Source organism: Monodelphis domestica, chromosome 5 (genome assembly GCF_027887165.1).
Source record: "Monodelphis domestica isolate mMonDom1 chromosome 5, mMonDom1.pri, whole genome shotgun sequence".
Lineage (NCBI taxonomy): Eukaryota > Metazoa > Chordata > Mammalia > Didelphimorphia > Didelphidae > Monodelphis > Monodelphis domestica.
Window position 1 is genome coordinate 161,053,330 of NC_077231.1, and position 23,748 is coordinate 161,077,077.

At 32.7% G+C, this 23,748-nt stretch overlaps 1 protein-coding gene across 1 annotated transcript in view; it reads left to right on the forward strand.

Moving 5' to 3' along the window:
• Positions 1–11,945, forward strand: part of SEMA3C (semaphorin 3C) — a 180,260-nt gene extending 168,315 nt beyond the window's left edge. The window contains exons 16-18 of the mRNA XM_001370101.5: positions 4,028–4,095; positions 5,010–5,140; positions 9,099–11,945. Coding sequence (XP_001370138.2) covers positions 4,028–4,095; positions 5,010–5,140; positions 9,099–9,518 — 619 coding nt within the window. The 3' untranslated portion in view covers positions 9,519–11,945. The remainder of the gene's footprint in view (positions 1–4,027; positions 4,096–5,009; positions 5,141–9,098) is intronic.
• Positions 11,946–23,748: the final 11,803 nt, after the last annotated feature.

Below are 23,748 nucleotides of genomic sequence, written 5' to 3' on the forward strand. Positions count from 1 at the left end.
TCATTCACAGATACCATAGTTGCCTAGCACTTGAGTTTTCTCTAAGCATTTACATAAGGCAAATATTATTTTGAAGAGATAAAAATTTCAAGGATCTATTAACAATATTTCATGTTCTCATATGGAGAATATATGAAAGTTATCAAAAAGTGGCCATAAAAACATAATTGTTACACACTACAATGATATAGTGTGGTGTTAATTATATTCTATGAATTGAAAAAAATCTTAAAGTATTTATGAATATGTACATAATAACATATTTGTGTGTATTATAAGTTACAGGGAATATCAACAACTACCAGTCTAGTATGCCTATGTTCCCATTTACTTGAAATTACATGCATTGCAGACATATTCTATGAGGTTGTTATTAGGAAATAGTCAAGATAGTGCTAATAATACTCTCCCAGTAGATTACATCTATACTGTTCATCAGCCAATAAATATCTATTAAGTATTCAGTATTTGCCAAGCACTGAGCTATGCAAAAATGGCAAAAGTTGGGTACTTGGTCTGAAAGTGCTTGCTTTTGAATAAGGAATGGCTATGCATATATAACATGATGAAGCTAAATAGTGCAGGGGATAGAGTGCTGGTCCTGGAGTCGGGAATACCTAATCAAAATCTGATGTCAGACTCATACTAGGCATATGACCCTGGACAAATTACTAAACCCTGTTTGTCTCAATTTCCTCATCTATCAAACCAAGTTGGCAAAATGGCAAAACACTCCAGTATCTTGGCCAAGAAAATCCCAAATGAGGTCTCAAAGAATTGTAGCCAATAAAAAATAATATAACATATATACAGTTTAAAGTTCATTTGAGAAGAAAGGTACTGATGAGTCCTCCAGTAAAAGATAGAATTTATCTGGGATTTGAAGAAAATCAGAAAATCCACAAGATAGAGTTAAGGAGGGAATTTATAGGGAGCACTAGATTTTATGGAATAGTGAGGGGACATGAAGGATGGAATGGGAAGAAATGAGAGAGAAAAAGGGGGGGGGAGAGAGAGAGAGAGAGAGAGAGAGAGAGAGAGAGAGAGAGAGAGAGAGAGAGAGAGAGAGAGAGAGAGAGAGAGAACAATTAGAAAGATATTTAAATAGAAAAGCATAGAGTTATGAGGACCTGCACCAAGTGTAAATGGAGAGAGGAGGACTGAAAAGCGAGATGAAGGTACAAAATATGAGATTTGACAAGAGATTCTATATAGGAAGTTAGTGACTGTAAGAGAGGAGTGGAGGCTAACACTGAAGTTGAAAACCTTGATGACCAGGAGGATGGTTATTCCTTTGAGAATAATAGGAGAGCTCTTAAGAGGGGAATGTTTGAGAAAAAGAGAAAATGTGTTCTCCTTTGAACATGGTGAACATGTTGTCCTCCATGCCTCCACGACACCCAATTTATCATGTGCATGTCTGAAATTCTGTTGGTGATATGGGATTAGATTTTTATAAGAGAGATTAGCGTTAGATACATAGATAAAGGAATGGTGTGCATAGAAATGATACTCATAGTAATATGAATGATGAAAACATAAGAGGAGAGAAGATCCCAAAAGGGAGTGTTTTGAAGGACCCTCATGATTGGTGGTATAACCAGAGGAAGCTCCACAAAATAAACAGAAGAAACAGTCCAAAGGGCAGGAAGAGAACTAAGCATGAGCAGTGTCCTACCTACAGAGAGTAGAAAGAATCCAAACTAAGCTGAGCAACAGTGTCAAAAATTATAGAAGATAAGAAAATGAGGACTGAAATTTAGCAACTGATAGATATTTGGTAACTGTTGAGTAGGCAGGTTCAGTCAAATGTGAGTTTGGAAGCCAGAATATAATGTTTAGAAGCAAGTGAGAGGCGGTAAGGAAGAACATCTGGTATAAACAACTTTCTCAAAAAGTTTATCTTAGTATTAGAAGAGAGTCAAATATGATAGTTTACAAGGATTGTAAAATCAAATGAGAATAGTTTTATAGACAGGACAATATAAGGTTAGTTTTAAGCCAGAGAAACAGCTGATAGTGACCAAATGAAAATTAAAGAGAGATTAGGAATGATAAAAGATGGTAATCTACCAGTGAAGACAGAGAGGGAGGGAATGTAGGGTCCACATAAAAAAGTTGGCCTTATTGAAAATTGTTCCAACAGGTAATCTAAGGGGAGAGCATTAACTTAAAAAAAAAAAGAAAGTAATGTTTGCTTTCACAAAAAGAAGAAAGATGGAGAGAAGGAGGAAAGATATTGAAAGAATTTTCCTGAGTGATGAGATGAATAGGGGAAAATAGAAAAATGTGATTAAAACTTATAAAGAATATACTATGTGTAAAATAAAAAAAAAATCTACTGGAAAGTAATTATCTAGGCTAGACTGACTTTATACTGTGGAAATTTGTAAATTAGAAAATGTCATGGTCCAGGCTCATCCCAGCCTGGCCAAAGACTGAGGGCTCATTTGTCAACTAGTATAAATAGAGTCAAATTCCTCCCCACCCCCCATCCCTTAAAATGGAGGTAGTCTTGTGAATATTTCTTCTCAGAAGGAGCAAGCAGAGGGTTTTTTTTTTCCTTTTAGTAGCTTTCCTTCTTCAAGAAGGTCAGGTCTTTTATTTAGCTCTGGGAAGTAATCTTCCATTCCATAAATGATGAAAATAAAGATCACCGAATTCACAGCAGCTTCAAAGCCAACTGAAATTTCATAATGTCTGGACACATTCCAGGATGCTGATATGCTAGAGACATGCATAAAACTCTCATTGGCAAGACACTTTAAGATATTTTCTTCCATGTTTTACTCACAAATTGATTATTGAGTCTCATTCACAGTTATTCAATCAATAACTGGAATTATTCCTCACAATTTATCACTAAAATACTGATTATCTAATAGGATTACATGCAAAGACTATACAGTTATATAGAGGTATAAAATAGTGAATATAAACTGAAGCTCCTTAATTATATTTTTAACATATGCCACTATACTTACTGTTGAGAGTATTAAAAAAAATTAATAGAGCACTAGCTGTCTTGAATGCTCTAATAAGTGTCTCCAAACTCTACATCAACATTCTTCAGATGCTTTAAAGATGGAAAAAGAAATAGCCTAGTTTCACTGATCATAAACTTCAGGGAAAACATAAAATGGATAAATAATACAAATAGACAATGAATATGGCTCAGAATTAAATAGAAGGAGGAGTAGGTTGGATCACTTTTGGGAAACTGCAAAGACCTTTTTTTAACAACCACAAAGATCTCCCAGAAACAAAGGTTCATAGCATTAGAATCAGAATTCTACCAGTGTTTCCTATGGCGGCAAGACTTTGTATATGACAATCTCCAAAGAATTGAAAATAATTTTTAACCAAAAGCAATGAAGAGGGGGATGGTGAGTTTGAAAAGCCTGCACCATATAACAAGTAGAGCATAGTGCTACCTAGCAGATAGTCAGTACATAATGAATGCCTTTTAATTTTCATTCAAAACTGAACAATAACAACTCAATCATGCTGGGAGTAGTGCTAGCTAGATTAGCTTCCTCTTTATACCTTAAGTTGCTCTCTCAATGTGATTCTTCTGACGACTGCTCATGCCCTGGGCATAAGGTTATGGTTTAGTAGCTTCAGACAAAATAGTTTATGGTTCATAAGAGTGTTATGGCCATTTAGCCTAAATTTACATTATGCTTTACCAAGTGCTTTCAAGCACGTTTTCTCATATGATCACCTTTACCACACTACTGAGGCAGTTAAATAGGTATTGTTAGCTCCATTTCTCAGATAAGGAAAATGAAACTCAAAAAGGTCCATTGATATCTTCCTCTCAAACAATAGTTATGAGTCCAAATCAGTCAAATAATCTGACTTTAACTACAGTGTTCTTTTCTTTACCTCACATAGCCTATATATATAAACAAATGCTGGTGGTACCATTTGAAATAAATTTAAATACATTGGGCAATAGTATTTGGCAAATACATTTGGGAAAAATATAGTATTAATCATTCTTTTACATTCTTCTAAACCTTAGGCGGAGTCGCAGACAAGATGTGAGACATGGCAATCCAATGACTCAGTGCAGAGGATTTAATCTAAAAGGTATGTTAACTGAAAAATAGTTATATTGTGTAAAGAGATTACTTGCCTTTGACTATCAGCTATTATTCCTGTGGTTTTATTACAGCATATCATAAAATGCAAATAACTCATTTTCAAGCAAGGGTATTTTAAAATGTCATTTAAGTACTTTATTAGGAAATATATGTGTATTATTACTATAGCATTGTTGTGATTATTATTAATTCAATGTATGTTAATATAAGACTTCAGATACTTTCCCCCAATGGTTTTTACCCATCATGAATTTGACCCTTTATTCAACAGAGCTTATCTTTGCATTCCTGTGTATCTCTATAATTAAGTTTGGTTTTCACAGAATAAATTTGATCTCATATAATAGTTGATGAATTCATTTTTTTTCTTTTTTAGACTAAATGCCATTTTTTCTTTCTGCTAGAATTTTAAAACAACTTTTGAACATTTATTTTTCAAAATTTCTAATCCATTTGTGATCTGGTCATCACTAATGTGAGAGAAGCCATAACTAGATTATCTTTTTGTCAGCATACTTCAAAGCATTCCTTTGAATATTCACACATCAAATTATAATTTAAAAATAAATTGTATTTTAAGACTATGTATCTAATAGCCTGATGCTTGGAAAAGAAGTTAATTAAATAGTTGCCAGAGTATTGAATATAAGACCTTATTCATTGTCTTCCCCAACATAACATTTTCAGAAATTGCAGGTTATTTTCCCATTGGGACTAAGGACAAAAAAAAGATGCTAATGTTAATGGCCTCATATGTGTGAAATCAATTGGTCAGATATATTATGAAAAGAGTTCTATAATGGGTCTTAATTTTAAGGAGACATAAATTTCGCTTTTAAAGATAGCACACAGGGGAAAAAAGATTCTAAATATGTTGGCTTCCATTCTTTTGCTTCACAGCATATAGAAATGCAGCTGAGATTATTCAGTATGGAGTAAAAAATAACACCACTTTCCTTGAGTGCACTCCCAAGTCTCCACAGGCATCTATCAAATGGCTGTTACAGAAAGACAAAGACAGAAGGAAAGAGGTGAGTGATGCAGTTCAGTAGCAATCAATCAATGCTCATGAAAAGGCTCTAAATCACCAAGTGGGTCAGCATGCTTCAAATCAAACCAGCTAAGCACAGCATATGAACATCCTTTTATACCATCAGGATGACAGGTGCCAAGTTCTTTAAAATCAGATGCCCTAAAAGCTGATAGATTAATTAGATAACCTCTCTGCCTGCCCACCTCTATCATTAAGTTACTGGAACAAGAGCTTTGGCTGTCGGAATGTGGCATTGATGTGAGGGTGCCTTTGTAAAAGAAATAGTATGTGTGCCATTCCAGAAACTAAATGTGATAGGGTGAGGAATGTAAAGGGAACTTAAATCATTTTTGTTTTCATTTATAAGTAAGAAATTACTGTAAACTGTGATATTTTGTGGCAAGAAGAAAACAAACAAGCAAAAAAACATTTTGCATCTTTCATATTATCAGTTTCCATTGCCAAATGTCCACAGTGTTCAAGTTTCAGTTTCAGGTTAGAGAAATTGTAGAGAGAATAAGACACAAATTTTCTAGACTATCCAAGAACCTTTCTGCACCCTCTCTAATTTTATCTTTTTTGTAAATTATCATGGAGTTTGTTTAGCTTACAAAGTGACCTTGCCCTTAACCATCTATCAGGAACCTTCATAGTGGTTCCAAAAAATTTTTATCTATTTCTTTAGTTGTTTTGCTCACTGTATAGAATTGTCCTTTTCCCTGAGACCCAATATAAGAGGTTAAAAAAATTCCTACATATACATGTAGTTGAAGTTCCATTCATTTTGTGGCCTAACGAAGACTTTAGGCACACTAATGTGGCCCTACTCCATAGTTGTTTGAGAATTCAGTAACTCCATGGTTATAATGTTTAAAGAATTTCTGACTAAGGGAGAAAGAATAGTTTACACAAGGCTAAGAGAATAAAAAATAAATAAAATTTTTCTTCCTTAGTAACAAATTATGTATCCAACTATGAATGAGTATTCATAGAATTTTCTTTGATTGTGATGAATGTTTTAAAATATTTAGCATTGATCACTTACTGTAAACATTGAATTAAAATTTGAAAGAGGATAAATAATAAATTTAATGTGTCCTTGAAGTTCCTGATTTCTATACTTTAGAAATACTATAGGATCACAGTCTTCATATTTCTCATTTCATTTAGTAAGGTTCTATTATTTTCTTCTCCATAATAAATTTATTTTTAATTCTTTCTTTTCTCCTTTCCTACCTCTTTTAATACTGCAGTCAAATCCTAATAATCCCCACCAAAAGCCACTCCTTATAGCAAATGAAAAGGATAAAAAAAATAGACATCCATATATCATCTGATAATGTGTGCAACATTCTACACTTATAAACTCCCTACTTTAAATTGAAAATTATAGAGTTTCAGGATAAACTATTATAGTTAAAATAGTTTGCTTTCGGCTTTGGAGAGACTACTATTTGCACTTCATCTCAATGTAGTTAGACTGAAAATGTTCAAACAGATTTATCTTTTATTCTTGCCATGAGCTGCTAGATCTTATTAGGAAACTCCCATAAGTTCCTCACATTCTCTAGAGGAACAATCCTATGTTAATGTGTGGTTTTTGAAACATAAACTTGTAAATCAATGCTAAACTGTATTTTAACTGAAAGACTGAATCTTTTATTACTTTGCTTCCTAATTGCTTTTCAGACAGAGTAAAATAGGATTTATTATTTGTTGAACTCCAGTCTCTCATTAATTTCACTCATTCACTCACTTTAAATTCTTCATGATCTTTTCCTTCCTTGTGCATTTTACCTAAACTAAAGTATTCCCCAAGAGATATAAGGTTGTAAAACACTTTGGGGTGTAGGTGGAGGAGGGATTTAAGTGGAGGGAATGCTATTCATTTCCTCTGTGTCCCCATTAAGCAAAAAAAAAGTTCTTATCTGAAATATTTTGAGGACTATGTCAGTCTCTTTCCAAATCATACTGATGTTCATTGTCTTCATTCATTCCAATACTGCACTCTAAAACATCTTCCTTACTTTTACTTATACGAAAGGTTCACTTAAACTGTGAGTGGATTCTTACTGACTTCTTAAATAAAATTTTAACTTTGCAATGAAATTTAATTTCAAAAAATATCTTACTTTTACTTCTGTCTACGTCTAGCCCTTGTTCCTTTTGGTCCTACCTTTTCTCTTTCTCTTTTTATTGCTAACATTTTATACATTTCTTCAGAAAATGTTCTTTTTCCTCTAACACTAAGTAAAGATACAGCTAAACATAGAAATTCTAAGATGCTACTGACTACAGTCAGTACTCTGTCTGAACCCAATAAATTTCATCAATTCAATAACATTATTTATAAGTTATATATGCTATATATAGTATATTATATATTATATAACTATAATCTACTAGTCTGCTATGTCCATAACACTATGTCAGACATAGGGATACAAAGCAAAAGAACATGATGACCAGGGATCATGCTCTCAAGGAGATTACATATATAATTAGATTCATTCATATATTGAATAGTCAGTAAACATTTATAAAGCACTCCAGGCACTGTGCTAAGAGATGAAGATACAAATAAAAATACAGTCCTCACCTTCAAGGATTTTACAATCTACTGGGGGAAGACAGTATGCAAAAGGAAGATGGAAATTAAAGTGGGAAAGAGTGAGATAGGAGGAAAGGTACTGGAGGCAGAGACATAATGGAGAAGTCAGGGAAAGCCACAGTATAACCAGGTAAGAAATGATATGTATAAGCTGAGTTGCAGCCTCAAATGGAGGTTTTGAAATTCATTCCACCTTCCAATCAGAGGCCATGATAAGGTGAAATAACAAGCCTATGAGATATTGCACACCTTGATAATATTTTCTCTATAATGTGCTAGCTACATCATAGTCGAGTCTTTGTTGAAGTCCCAGAGTAATCGAGCCACTGGAGAATTCATTCATCTATTCCTTAAATGAATATTGGGCAACATAGGGCAAAGTAAAAAGGAAATAACCTTTATATTTTCAAGAGTGAGTTAGTCTGGAAGTCAAGAAGATCTAGGTTCAAGTTCTGCCTCTGATAGTAGTTTGGTGAATATATATGGATAGATCAATAGATATATAGATAGATTAGTGATAATACTTATTATATATTATGAGTTAATGTTAGGCAAAAAGTAAATGCTTAGGATTTATCCTTTCATAGTATAAGTATGACAAACACAATGATCTCCAGAAAATTATTTGTCAAGTTATATTTAGCTATTTAATTTTAAATTATAACCAGGATTAAAACTTCAAAATTCTCCCATGTTAGAAAGTGTTTCTTTTTCATTAGATTATTGTCATATTTGTGAGTGAAATATGATTTATTATCAATCCTGACCTTAGCCGTTTGGCTATTTGTCTGTATCACTGAGAGGAGATAGTACATAGTCCAACAATGATACTCTTTAAAAATTGATAATAGAAGAGATTAGAACTCTTTACAATAATAAATATTGTCTATTTTCCATTGCTTTCATTCCTAATAAATGTCAGATTAAATTGAACTGAATTGATTTCAGATATAATGCCTCTCATTATCATGCCAAAGAGAATCAATGCACTATGTGATTTCTACCTTAAAAAAGATTGATTTACCAAAAAATATATTTTAGTAATTTCTGCAGTAGTGTTTTTGTAGATGTTCTATTTTACCCATACTTTCTTTTGTGGCCTATCTTGTGATAAAAGTAGAGAGCAACTTCAAAATAATTTGTTAATTCTCCTGTTAAAGGAATCATACACTTGTGCAATAGGTAAGAAAAATATAACAATCACAATTTTGATTCTTTGGAATATGGACTTTTTCTAAATTGATATATTATTCAACCAAAGAATGAGAAATTAACAAAATAAATAATTTGCTGAATTGACTGTATCTCAGTCATTGAGAACTTTTTTTAATGTGTTGTTTTCTAGGTCAAACTTAACGAAAGAATCATTGCCACTGAACAAGGACTCTTAATCCGTTCTGTCCAAGATTCTGACCAAGGACTGTACCATTGCATTGCAACAGAAAACAGCTTCAAACAAACAATAGCCAAGATTAACTTCAAGGTCTTGGATTCAGAGATGGTAGCCTTTGTGACTGACAAGTGGTCACCCTGGACCTGGGCCAGTTCTGTCCGGGCACTGCAATTCCACCCAAAGGATTTTGTGGGAGCATTCAGCCATTCAGAAATGCAGATGATTAATCAGTATTGCAAAGACACCAGGCAGCAGAGCGCCTCTCCACAGGGAGATGAATCACAAAAGATAAGAGGGGACTATGGCAAATTAAAAGCACTCATCAATAGCCGAAAAAGTAGAAACAGGAGGAATCAGTTACCTGGATCATAATTTTTCCCCTTTTGGTGCAGCTGATTTTTATTTGTTTATGCTCTCGGTTTGTTGGTTCTTATTTGTCTTCTCGGAGCATATTTTGAGCAAAGAATGTGTTGGAATACCTGAGAAGAGTTTTTATCCTAACCTGAAAAATGCATCATAAATGAACTTGAGCATGCATTTTCCATATAAAATTCTGACTAGCACTAGACATGTCACAGTCCTCATGGTGCATATAAATTTCTAACTTAACTCAGAGTCTAATTTATGTCTTTATTTACCTCCCCAACCAAAATCAATTTTGCTATCTATAGAAATATAACCAGGATACCTTTCATTTCAGATCAGAGACACACAATCTTGTTATTTTATTTCACTACAGTTTGAATATGAATTACTCATTGTTCCTGGTTTCAGGAATGAAAACAAATACCAGGTTTGCTATTTCCATCTATACACAAAAGTCACTAAGTAAAGCAAAGAAACTGACAAATATGTTGTATAGAAGATTTTTTTAAGTTGATAAAAAGATACATTGAAAGTTGCATGAATAATGAATTGTACATAAAGAAAAACGTGTGTACTTCTAGTGAAACACTGATTATTTTTAAAAGGTTCCAAAAATTGAATGTTAAGATTCCTTGTGTGAATCTCTCATTCCCAATGGCAAACATGCTTTCACCAAAGTATAAATGCATCTTCAGCATCTTTAATATCTGTGATGGGAGTGTTCCAAGGGAATTGTAAAAATGGTATACAGAACATGACAGGAAGGTAAAAGTTATTTCCTTCTCTAAGAGCCTGATTTTCTAGTTGCTCTTTTGTTTTTCCCAGAAAATGGACATTTTCTTCAGAGAAGATTATGTTGCACGACTCCTTGGAAAAAATTCTTTGTAACTGGCCAGCATTGTTGTCAGTGGCAAAGTTAATTTTCGAAATAGATCTTTTTTAGTATGCCAAAGGATGCATTTTGAGGGAAAATGAGAAAAAAATAAAATGTTACTAACAAATAATTTTGTGGGAAAATGAGCAAAATAGACTTCATCTTTGAAAGGAACTGGTTTTTAACACTTCCATGCATTTTAAAAATTCACTCTTTCTCCATGGTACTATTTATAGTTAATCTAATTATTCTAAATGTCTGAGCTGGTAAGTTAGTTCATTAGATACACTGGTTTTAGAAGTAGCTATTCAGTAGCTATACAATGTTGAAATAAATTCTTAAGCTTTCAGATTTATGTTAGAAGCACTTTTTTTGAATAGTTTAATGCCTAAGGTTCCACCAAAAAGAGTAATTAGGGAGAATAGACTAAAATGAAAGTTTCTCCTTTATTCACATTTATTGAAAGCTCTCGAGTTTTTTCCCTTTCTTTTTTTTTCTTTTTCTTTCCATTTTTCTCAAATGGAAATAATGGCTTCACCATTGACCTCATCTAATGTCTAGGACACTAAGCCTATTAATATGAGTGGCAGTCGATAGAAAAAGAAGGTCCAATGGCTTTCCTCCATAAGCACTACCAAGTTACAACTGTTCAAAGATCAAAGACATTTCTAAAGTGAATTTGATCATTGATCAGGATATAAGCATACACTTTATTATTTAAATAGTCATAAATTATGATATGTTAATAGGGTGATATTAGCTGAGTCTGAAAAATAACAGGTACTCGTGGAACACAGAATATTAGTAACTGGGAGATGAAATTTGTTTTTTTAAGCCTGAATTAGAACAAATTTCATATTGTTCCAAAACAGTCTCCAGAGCTGCTTCAACTATACATGTTTTGACTGTTAAAGAAGATTTAAGTGTTGAACTATTATTTTCTCCTTTGCAAAAGTAACAGAAATGTGCTTCAGTTTCTCTAAATATTATAATCTTCCATGGAATTTCAAATTCTCTGTATAGAATTGAAAGTACAATTGCTTTATAATAAATGTTCAGAGTAACCTATATAATTTTGCTCACATCACATAGGACATAACCTGGTAGGCAATGTGGATGTTTAGTTTTGTAATATTATTTGTGCTATTTAATACCATCTATTTGGAACATTATTAAAGTGTATATAATTTTATTACTTTTTTAAGAAAATCTTATTAACTCTGCCAAATGTAAAGATTATGTATTCCCTTCCCCAAAGAATCTCTTTAATGTAAATTGTATGTTGGTGGCTCTCTTTATTTTTATGTGTAGTTTGTACAGTTTGCTGATGTAATGATATGTCCTTCACAATCATTGGTACTGTAGATAAAATGTGCTAGAAAAACATTTTTCAAAGTGCAAGTGTCTGTATAGTTTTTAGCATGATGAAACTGTTATTACGGTGAATGTTGACTATATCTTCAATAAGAAACAATTAAGTGTAGCCAGCACATTAATATTTAATTGAATAGCTAAAATATTATTTGCCTGGTTAAATAAAGTGTGTTGAAATCCTAGAATTTCTCTTACTTATTTTTCCCCTTATAAGGAATAGTCAATTTTCTTTTCATATGGTATAAAGTAACTGGTTTTAGAATAACATTCTCTGCTTAATGGTTTTAACATCTTAACTGATTCTATTATTTAGATAAACATATAAAGGGGGAAGGACTTCAATCTAGCATCAGTGGCCTAGGGCATAATGAGTCAGCACTGGAGGCTAGAAAATCGTGGCATTGCCTAGCTATGTAACCCTGGACTAGACACATAACTTCCCCATGTTCTGGCAGCTATCAAAGGCTGTAATTTCCAGGGAAGGTATTTACTACATTGATAGAAATTTTATTTTATCTGAGAGTTCTTTATACTAATGAAATTACAGATCCTTATTCCTATCCCTATTGTTGTCAGAAATGGCTGGCTAATAGGATTACTATTTCTAGGTCCATATTACATAGCAGGCATTTCTAAAATCCATGTGATGTAGATAAGTAACAAGATTTGAAGTCCATCCAGGCTCAAAGTCTGTCATACATAATACTAGCGGATTGATTCATTGACTTCACAAGGTTATTGAGAGGTTAAAAATCAGAAAATCTAAATATTTTTCAAACCTTAAACCACTATGTAAATACAAGCTATCATCATAATTATTATTTACTATGGAAAAGAGATGTACAAATTGATTCCTCTCCCTTCAGCATTGGCACTTCTGTTTTCCAGCAATTCAGTGAATGTGATAAGGTAAAGAAGTTTTTCTTAAATGATAGGAAATTTAGTATGTTCAAATTTCTACTACAAGGTACCTGATGTAAACCACCATCCAACATACTGGCTTCCATTTTAATGGTTTATGCAAATATTTCAACATTGATAGTAACTTGTATTTTCTTTTTATGCATTAGTTTGAATATATTTAATGCTGACAGTATGAAAGTTATTTCTTAAAATTGATTATTCAAAAGACCTACAATTATCATTCATGCTCTGACTTTGACATTAAAAATTGCAACCCCTTTTATGCCTAATTCGATAGTTTTATAATCAATTGTGATAAAAATTAAACTGTGGATAAAATAAAATAATTGTGATTCTACCTTCCAAGAGAAACCCAGGAACTGTATGATCACAACTACAAAATACTTTTCACACAAATAAGATTCAAACAATTGGGGGTGGGGAACCATCAACTGCTCATGGGTAGGCCAAATCAATTCTACCTAATGAGAATTCTACCTAAATTAATTTGCCCATTTAGTGCTATGGCAATCAAGATACCCAAAAAATATTTCATAGAGCTAGAAAAAATAATAACAAAATTCATCTGGAAAAACAAAAGGCCAAGAATATAGAGCATTAATGGGGGGAATGGGAGTATAAAGGAAGGTAGCTTGAGTCTACTGGATCTCAAATTTTATTATAAAGTGGAAATCTCATATTGACTGAGAAAGAGCCAAGTGGATTGATGGACTAAATTAGAGATAACACACAATAGTAAATGACCATAGTAACCTATATTTGGCAACCTCACAGTCCAAGCTTTTGGAAACAGAATTCTGACAAAAACTGATGGAAAAATTGGGAAACAATATGACAGAATGAGGTGGGTAGAAGGGAGAAAATGTGGAATTTATCAATATGTAAATTTAAAAAAATTATTATAAAATCATAAAAAATAACTGAAAATTTATGCTGATTTTGTTACCAGATTCATATTTTCCCAGACTTTCTAACAGGGTGGGAACTACCATAAAATGAATGTTCCTACATAACAATGAAGACTCAAAGCCTGATTTCATTGAGTAGAGTTAGAAACACTATGTATTTTGTAAGTTAATTTTTGAAAATATTATAGTAGCATATTCTAAAATCTGGTTTAAAGTAGAATAATTTTTTACTAATTTTATGCTCTTCAAATATTTAGGTGTTTTCAAAAATATTATCTCTAATTTTACTGGGTCCTGTTTCATAAACCAAACTAAATTCTGAACCCCTGGGATATTATATATTTATATACAGATAAAAGATATGAAGGATAAGAAACTGAGTTAATTCATTTTATTTCCAATTACTTTCCTTTCTACTCAGAAGCTTTCAACACATAGATATTGTAATTTTTGAAAGGAGAGGAATTTGACTGAAAATTGGCAGGTCCTTGAAATGTCAGGCTGTATGAACTCATATTAGCACTCAATATCCAGGAAATACAACATTAAGACTCCAGAGAATATAGAACAGGGCCAAAAAACATCTTAACATTCCTTTCAGAAGTATGCAGACTCGCCCTAACACAAGATCACAATTCAGAAGGCTGGAATGAATTAAAACAAACAACGAAAGCAAACAAATAAAATCATTCCATGATGATAAGAAGAGTATGATGCCAAAATATCTTTGATTAAAGTATCAAAAAACAGCACAATATGGACAAGATAGAGGAAGAGATTCAGAAAATATTTTAATAAAATATACTATTTAATCCATTTTGGAAAAAATGATACAAAATATAATAATAAATGGACCTTTGCTTACTGTAATCATTTCTGTCTAAAACCAAGAGTAGGGGGCAGCTGGGTGGCTCAGTGGATTGAGAGTGAGGCCTAGAGATAGGAGGTCCTGGGTTCAAATCTAACCTCAGACACTCCCTAGCTGTATTACCCTGGACAAGTAATTTAACTCTCATTGACTAGCCCTTACCACTCTTCTGCCTTAAAACCAATATACAGTATTGATTCCAAGATGGGAGGCAAGGGTTTTTTTAAATAAATAAATAAATAAAACCAAGAGTAAGTATTATCTGTACTAGGGACAAACTAGGAACGTTTCCAAGAACAGGAGTAAAGTTAAGAAAGAAAACAGAAATTTGAGGAGTGGGAAGTTGTTGTGAGAGTTTCTTGAACAAAGGTCTCATATCTCAAATACATAAAGAGATTTTACAAATTTATAACAATATACATCATTCTCCAACTGATAAGTGATCAAAGGCTATCAATAAGCAGTTTTTTGACAATGTAATCAGTTATATTTAGTCATATAAAATGCTTTCAGTTAATATTAGAGAACTATGAATTAAAACAACTTTGAGATATCATCTCACAACTATCATACTGATTAAAATAACAGAAGGGGGAAATGGCGAATTTTGGAGGAGAAAAGGAAAAATTGGGACATTAATACACTGTTTTCTGAATTAGGAACCAATCCAGATGTTTTGGAGAATCATCTGCAATTATGCCCAATGTGTTATAAAATGTGGCATAATCCTTGTCCCAGCAATAAGTCTGTTTCCCAAGATGATCAAGGAAAAAGGAAAAAGAACTTCTATGTTTTAAAATATGTATCACAATTCTCTTGGTGGTGGCAAAGAACTGGCAACTGAAGGGATGCCCATCAATTAAGGAATGGCGAAACAAGTTGTGGTGGTTCTACTGTGTTGTAAGAAATGAACAAGTTGATTTTTAGAAAATATGGAAAGGTTTCCATAACATAATGAATAAAATAAGTATAACCAAGAGAACATTGTGTATAGTAACAGCAATATTATTCAAAGAATAGCTGTGACTGACTGCCTATTATGACTATTCAAATTAACTATAAAAGATCTCTGAAGGAATATACTATCCAACTCGAGAGAAAGAAGTGATAAAAAGAAGCATAAGTAGCATGCTTGTGCATATATCTGGATCAAATTGTTGACTTTTCTAATGTGGGGGGAGGTGAGGAAGGAAGAAGAATTAAAATGTAAGAAAAAATTAAAATAAAAAATTTTAAAGTGGGAAAGCAAGGACATCTGTTACAATCATTATTATTTAGGGTAGCGACTGAACTGCTAGCTAGAGCAATAATGACAAAAATAAATTGAGAGGATGAGTAAATGTAAAGATTATTCTTTTATTAGATAATGATGGTTTATGTAGAGAATAATATAGTCAAGTAAAACAATAATTAATAACTTTATAAATGTCACAGAACCTAACCTAAACCCAAATAAGGCATTAGAATTTATTTATATTATAATAAAGTTCAATAGGAAGAAATATTGAAATTCCATTTTAATTTTCGACAATGTATCAAAGTCTAGGGACTTACCCTATCCAGACATACTTAGAATTTATTTGAATATAATTATAGAGAGCAGAATCAAGATGGCAGCTGAGTAGCATCAAAAGCTGAAACTACTCTGCCCAATTATATGACAATCTGATCACCTAGGTAAAATGGATAAATATTTGCAAACATACAAATTGCCTAGATTAACAAAAGAGGGAATAGAATACTTAAATAATCCTATCTAAGAAAAATAAAGTGAGCAAACCATCCATGAACTCCCCAAGAAAAAATGGACAGGACCAGATAGATGCACAAGTGAGTTCTATCAAACATTTGAAGAATAATACTATGCAAAATATTTTACAAAATAAGTAAAGGAGTCCTACCAAATTCTTCTTATGACCCAAGTATGGTGCTTAGGACACAAACATAAGCCAGAAAGACCAAAAACAAGGAAAGAAAATGACAGACCAATTTCCTTAATGGACATTGATGCTAAAATCTTTTTAAAAATTATTTTTTATTTAAAAATATTTTCCATCTTTACATGATTCATTTTCTTTCCCTCACCTCTTTGGTTCCCCCTCCCAGAGCTGACAAGCAATTCCATCGAGTTATACAAATGTTGTCATTTGATACCTATTTTCATATTCATTTTTGCTATAGACCCATCTTTAAAAGCCCAAACCCCAAATCACATACCCATATGTATATGTGTTAAGTGATGCCATATGTTTATCTTTCGCATTTCTACTCCCATAGTTCTTTCTCTCAATACAGTTATCATTCTTTCCCATAAGTCCTTAAGGAGTGTCCTGGCTTGTTGCACTGCTACTATATTGGATTGTTCCAAAGTGTTTTACTTTCTGTGCACAATGTTTTCCTGGTTCTGCTCACTTCACTCTGCATCAGTTCATTGAAGTTCTCCCAGTATACATAGAAATTCTCCAGATCATCATTCCTTACAGCACAATAGTATTATATCACCACCGTGTATCACAATTTGTTCAGTCATTTCCCAATCAAGGGACAACCCTTTATTTTCCAATTTTTTGCCACCAAAAAGATTGTGACTATGAATATTTTGTACAAGCATTTTTCCTTATTATCTCTGTGGCATAAAAACCTAGTAGTAGTATTACTGGATCAAAGGATATGCATTCTTTTAAAGCCTTTTCTTCATAATTCCAAATTGCCTTCCAGAATGGCTGGATTAATTCACGATTCCACCAGCAATGCATTAGTGTATTGAATTTGCCACAACCCCTCTAATATTTATTACTTTCCTTTCCTGTCATATTAGCCAATCTGCTAGGTGTGAAGTAAAAATTCAGGGTTGTTTTTATTTGCATTTCTCTCAATTTTAAGAGATTTAGAATACTTATTGATAGTTTTGATTTCTTTATCTGAAAACTGCCTATTCATGTCCCTTGCCCATTTATCAATTGGGGAATGGCTTGATTTTTTGTACAATTGATTTAGTTCCTTATAAATTTGAAAAATTAGACCTTTTTCAGAGGTTTTTAATTATAAAGATTTTTTTTCCAATTTGCTGCTTACCTTCTAATTTTGATTGCATTGGTTTTGTTTGTACAAAACCTTTTTTTTTTAATTTAATGTAATCAAAATTATTCATTTTATATTTTGTAGTGTTCTCTATCTTCTACTTGGTCTTAAATTCTTTCCTTTCCCTTAGATTTGATAGATATACTATTCTATGTTCACCTAATTTGTGTATGATCTCCTTCTTTATATTTAAGTCATTTACTCATTCTAAATTAATCTTGGTTTAGGATATAAGATGTTGATCTAGACCTAATTTCTCCCATGTGGTTTTCTAATTATCCCAGCAGTTTTTGTCAAATAGTGGGTTCTTGTCCCAAGAGCTGAGAATTTTGGCTTAATCAACCAATATTATCATTTACCCAAGTCTTTTCCATTGATCCACCTTATTGTTTTGATGATCACTGCTTTATAATATAGTTTGAAATCTGATAATACTGGGTCTCCATCCTTCACATTTTTTCAATAATTCTCTTGATATTCTTGATCTTTTGTTCTTCCAGATGAACTTTGTAATATTTTTTCTAATTATATATATAGTTTCTTAGTAGTTTGATAGGCATAGCACTGAATGAGTAGATTAATTTAGGTAGATTGTCATTTTTATTATATTAGTTTGTTCTACCCATAAACAGTTGATGTTTTTCCAATTGCTTAGATCTAGTTTTATTTGTGTGAATAGTGTTTTGTAATTATGTTCACATAATTCCTGAATTTGTCTTGGCAAGTAGATTCCCAGGTATTTCATCTAGTCTAGAGGGATTTTAAATGAAGTTTCTCTTTCTAAATCTTGCTGTGTGTTTTTTTTTTTTTGGAATCATTATAAGAATGCTGATGATTTATGTGGGTTTATTTTGTACCCTGCAACTATGCTAAAGTTATTGATTATTTCTATTACCTTTTAGTGGATTTTCTCGAGTTCTCTAGGTATACCATCATGTCATCTACAAAGAGTGATAGTTTAGTTTCCTCCTTGCCTACTTTGTTCCTTTCAATTTCTTTTTCTTCTCTAATTGCTACTGCTAGAATTTCTAGTACAATATAAAATAGTAGTGGTGATAATGGGCATCCCTGCTTCACTCCTGATTTAATTGGGAAGGTATCTAACCTTATCCCTGTTGCATATTATACTTGATGATAGTTTTAAATAAATATTGTTTATTGTTTTAATCTAATATTTTCTAGTGTTTTCAATAAGAAAGAGTGTTGTGTTTTATAAAAGGGTTTTTTCTGCATCTATTAAGATAATCATGTGATTTCTCTCAGTCTGGTTGCTGATATGGTCAATTATATGGATGGTCTTGTTACTATTAAATCATCTTTGCATTCCTGGCATAAATCCCACCTGGTCAGGGTGAATAATCTTCATGATAACTTGCTAAAGTCTTTTATCTTGTATTTTATTTAATATTTTTGCATTTATGTTCATTAAGGATATTGGTCTATAGTTTTCCTTCTCTGTTTTTGTTCTTCCTGTTTTTTTTTAAACCCTTACCTTCCGTCTTGGAGTCAATACTTTGTATTGGCTCCAAGGCAGAAGAGTGGTAAGGGCTAGGCAATGGGGGTCAAGTGACTTGCCCAGGGTTACACAGCTGGGAAGTGTCTGAGGCCAGATTTGAACCTAGGACCTCCCATCTCTAGGGCCAGCTCTCAATCCACTGAGCTACCCAGCTGCCCCCCCCAAAATAATTTGTTAAGACTCTTTCTTTGCCTATTTTGTCAAATAGTTTGTAGGATATTGGGATTAATTGATCTTTCAATGTTTGATAGAATTCACTTGTGAATCCATTTGGCACTACTGATTTTTTTTTGATGGCTTGTTTAATTTCTTTTTCTAATATGGGACTATTTAAATATTCTATTTTTTCTGTTGTTAATCTAAGCAATTTATCTTTTTGTAAATATTTGTCCATTTCACCTAGATTGCCATATTTATTGTCATCTAATTGGATGAAATAGTTATTCTCGGCAATACAGAGATCCAAGAAATTCCAGAGCCTTGTGATAAAAATGTCCATCTGTCCTCCAAGAAAAACTGACTGAAACGTACTATTTCATTTCTTTTATTAAAATCTCTTCCACAAAATGAATAATATGGAAAACTATTTTACCTCACTATACATGTAAAACTATATTACACTGTTTGCTGTCTCAGGGAATGTGCAAGGGTAGGAAGGAATAAGTGAGGTGTTACGGGTAAATTTTAGGGTTGAGACTCAATATATTATTTAGTGGTCACCAGGGATTTAAATTCTATATCCCAATGAAATACTCAAGTCAGAATGAAATTTTATGGTGGATTATTTACAATAGAAGAAAGAAATTAAGAATGATGGAGAGAGAGAGAAAGGGGAAGATCTCTTCTCTAGCCTGGCCTGGGCCAGGGGGATTTCAGAGGCCTCAGCCAAGGGGCCTTCCCAGAAGATTAAGTCTAGCTTGGTTTCCAGCCATGAGGTCTCCTCCAAGATGCAGGGCCTCCTTGGGGGTTGGTGCCTTCAAAAAGGTCAAGGGAAAGAGAAGTCAGCCTTATCACACACTACATGGTCATTAAGGGAGGCAGGCTAAGGACCCAGATGCCATCAAGTCAAGTTCTACTGCCAAAGTCCAAAAAAGACCCTCTAACAGGAAGTGATGCAGAATATAAGGGGAGTTTTTTACATCACTTCCTATGTCTCGCATGTACCAATGGTGGCTTAAACTTGGTTTAGGAAAACCCAGGGGGTCAGTCAGTTGTTTCTGATTTGCCAGTTGATAGCACACTTGGGTCACAGACCATCCTCCCCAACACTTAATACTTAAGTGGGGGTATATACATTCCTGGTTGCTAAAATTCTAAAGACTAAGCAGTGTGGAGTAAATCTAAAATTCACAGAGGGAAGGTGAAGATGAGGAATAAAAATGGGAACTCAAAACTTTAAAAAATTAGTGTTAAAAACGTTTCTTATATGTAAATGAGAAAAATAAAATATTATTTCTAAAAAAACCTACGAAAAACCCTGGAGTTTCATCTAATTTCCTCCAAATTGACAAAAAATTGTAAACAATACTAAAAATCAATGTTTGAGAGGTTATAGAAATTTAGGAAAAATAACATATTGTTGCTAAAACTGCAAAATGGTATAAAAATCTTAGAAAGCAACTTGGAGTTACAAAAATAAAATGGCTAAAATATTTATACTCTTTCAACCAGAGATTCCATTACTGGGCCTATGCTTTGAGGAAATCATAGGAACTAAGGAGGCAGAGCAGAGATGGTTGGAGTAGAAGCATGAAAACAGAGAACTGCTCTGAGATACCTCTTCAACCAACCTTAAAATAACCCCTCATAATGAACTCAGAATGACAAAACTAATAAGGGGATGGATTCTTGCAGAAAACAATTTGAAAGGTAGGCAGAAAGGGGAACATATAGCCAGCAGCAAAGCCACACTCCACAGTGCACCTTGCTGGCTAAAATAGGTATGAAAAGAATCCATTGATCACCTCCTGAAATAAATGCCTAACTCTAAGGAATATTTTAGCCAAATTCAAGAGCTTCCAGGTCAAGGAGAAACTACTGTAAGCAGCTATAAAGAAACAACTCAAATATCATTAATGCCAGGACTATACAGGATTTAGCAGCATCTGCATTAAATTCAGAAGCCTTGGAATATAATAGTCCATAAGGCAAAGGAATTAGGATTACAATCAAAAAACATTTGCCAAGAACAAATGAGTGTGTTCTTTCAGGGGAAAAAATGATTATTTAATAAGATAGAATATCCTAATTGAATGAAAAGACTAAAGCTAAACAGAAAAGTTGATGTTCAAATATAAGACTTAAGAGAAATATAAAAAGTAAGTAAGAAAGAAAATTTAAGGAATGCAGTGAGGTCAAAATGTATATATGACTACATGGAAAGATGATGCCTATAATTCTTAAAATTTTCCAGAATTAGAACAGTTAGAAATAATATATACATAGGCAGAAAAAGCAGGAGCAAGTTGATTAGAATAACAGGATATGGGGGGAAATCAAGGGATGAAAAGGAGTATTGCTTTGAAAGAAAAGAGAATGGAGAAGTAGAATGGGGTACATTATATCACCTACAGAGGCTCAAAACAACTATTACAGGGGAGGATGAGAGTGTAATGTATAACAGTAAAACCTTAATTTCATCCTAACTGGCTCAGTGAAGGAATATAAACCATACTCATTTGCATAAGGAATCCTATCTTACTTTGACAATAGTAGTATGGGCATAAAACAAGGGTGGAGGCAGTAATTGAAGAGAGGGGGAAATGGGGGTTGGAGGGGGTTAAAAACAAAACACTTGTAAGGAGGGACAAAGTGAAAGGAGAGGAAGAGCAGATGAAAACAACATGTAGGGAAATACATAGTTGGTAACCATAACTGTGAATGTGACCAGGATGATTTCACCTATAAAACAAAAGTATATAGCAGAATGGATTAAAAATCAGAATACTAAGATAGGTTGTTTACAAGAAACACATCTGAGGCAGGGAGACACACATAGAAAAAATATAAGCCAAAATATATGACAATTTCTGTGAAATGGATGAATATTTTTTTAAATATGAATTGTCCAGATTAAGAAAAGAGGAAAGAGAAGACTTAAACAATTCCATCTCAGAAAAATAAATTAAACAAGACATAAAGAAAAAAAATCCCTAGAGTCAGATGCATTCACGGATGAATTCTATCAAACATTTAAAGAACAATTTATCCCAATATTATATAAACAATTTGGGGAAATAGGCCAAGAAGGAATACTGCCAAATTCTTTTTATGTCAAAATTATGGGGTTGATACCTAAAAGCCAAGAAGAGGAAAAACAGAAAAATAAAATTATAGACCAATTACTTTAATGCATATTGATGCAAAAATATTTAATAATAGCAAGAAGACTACAGCAATGTATCACAAGGATCGTTTGCTCTGACCAGGGAAGATTTATACCAGGAATGCAAGTCTGGTTTAAGATTAGAAAAAACTATCAGTATTGCAAAAAGAAAAAAGAGGTGGGGGAAGGGCCTACTTATACAAAAATTTTTATAGTAGTCCTTTTTGTGGTGGCATAGAATTGGAAATTGAGGGAATCTCAATTACGGAATTGCTGAGCAAATTGTGGTATATGAAGGTGATGGAATACTAATGTGCTATAAAAAATGGTGAATGGAATGATTTCCGAAAGCTGGAAAGACCTACATGAACTCATGCAGAGTGAAATAAGCAGAACTGAAAGAATATCATACATAGTAATAGCAATTGTGGGATGACCAACTGTTAAAGACTTTGCTGCTTTCAGCAATACAATTATCTAGGACAATTTTGAATGACTTATGAGAAAGAATGCTATCCTTCTCCAAAGAAAGAACTGTTGGAGACTGAATGCAGATAGAGGCATATATTTTTCACTTTAGTTTATTTGGGTTTTTATGTTGAGGTTTTGATTTTATGTGTGTATTCTCTTATAACAATTAATAATATGGAAATAGATTTTGCATGATAACACATATATAACTCAGATAAAATTGCTTACTATCTTTTGATAGGGTGCAGAAAGGGATAAAGGGAGTCAATTTTGATCTTATAGCTTCTGAAAATTTATGTGGAATATTGTTATTACATGTAATTGGTAAAATAAAATACCTTTTAAAAAAGAACATTTTATATGCTGAAATATTTATTTTTTATTTTATCTAATTAGTTAATTTAGAAAATTTTCTACTGGTTACAAGAATCATGTTCCTTCCCTCCCCTCACCTACCTCTCACATAGATGATGCGCAACTCCACTGGGATTTACATGTGTCATTGATCAAAACCTATTTCCATGTTGTTGATGTTTGCACTAGGGTGATTATTTAGAGTCTACATTCCCAATCATATCCCCATCCACCAATTACACTGAAATATTTATACCAATACTTTTTGTGACATCTAAGAAATGGATATAAAATCAATGTCCATTACCTGGGGAATGGATAAACAAAATGTGATATATGTATACAATATAATTTTTCTGTGGCACAGGAAATCAGGTTTATGTCTAAACCAGAAACCACATAGTTTACAATTAGTTTAAAAATTATGATTTTTAAAATATTTTGTGAGTGTTTACCAAATATATAATAAAAATTAATTGAAGAATTAAACAAAATTAACCTGCATTATTAAAAAAGAAAGCATATATATGATTAATACAGA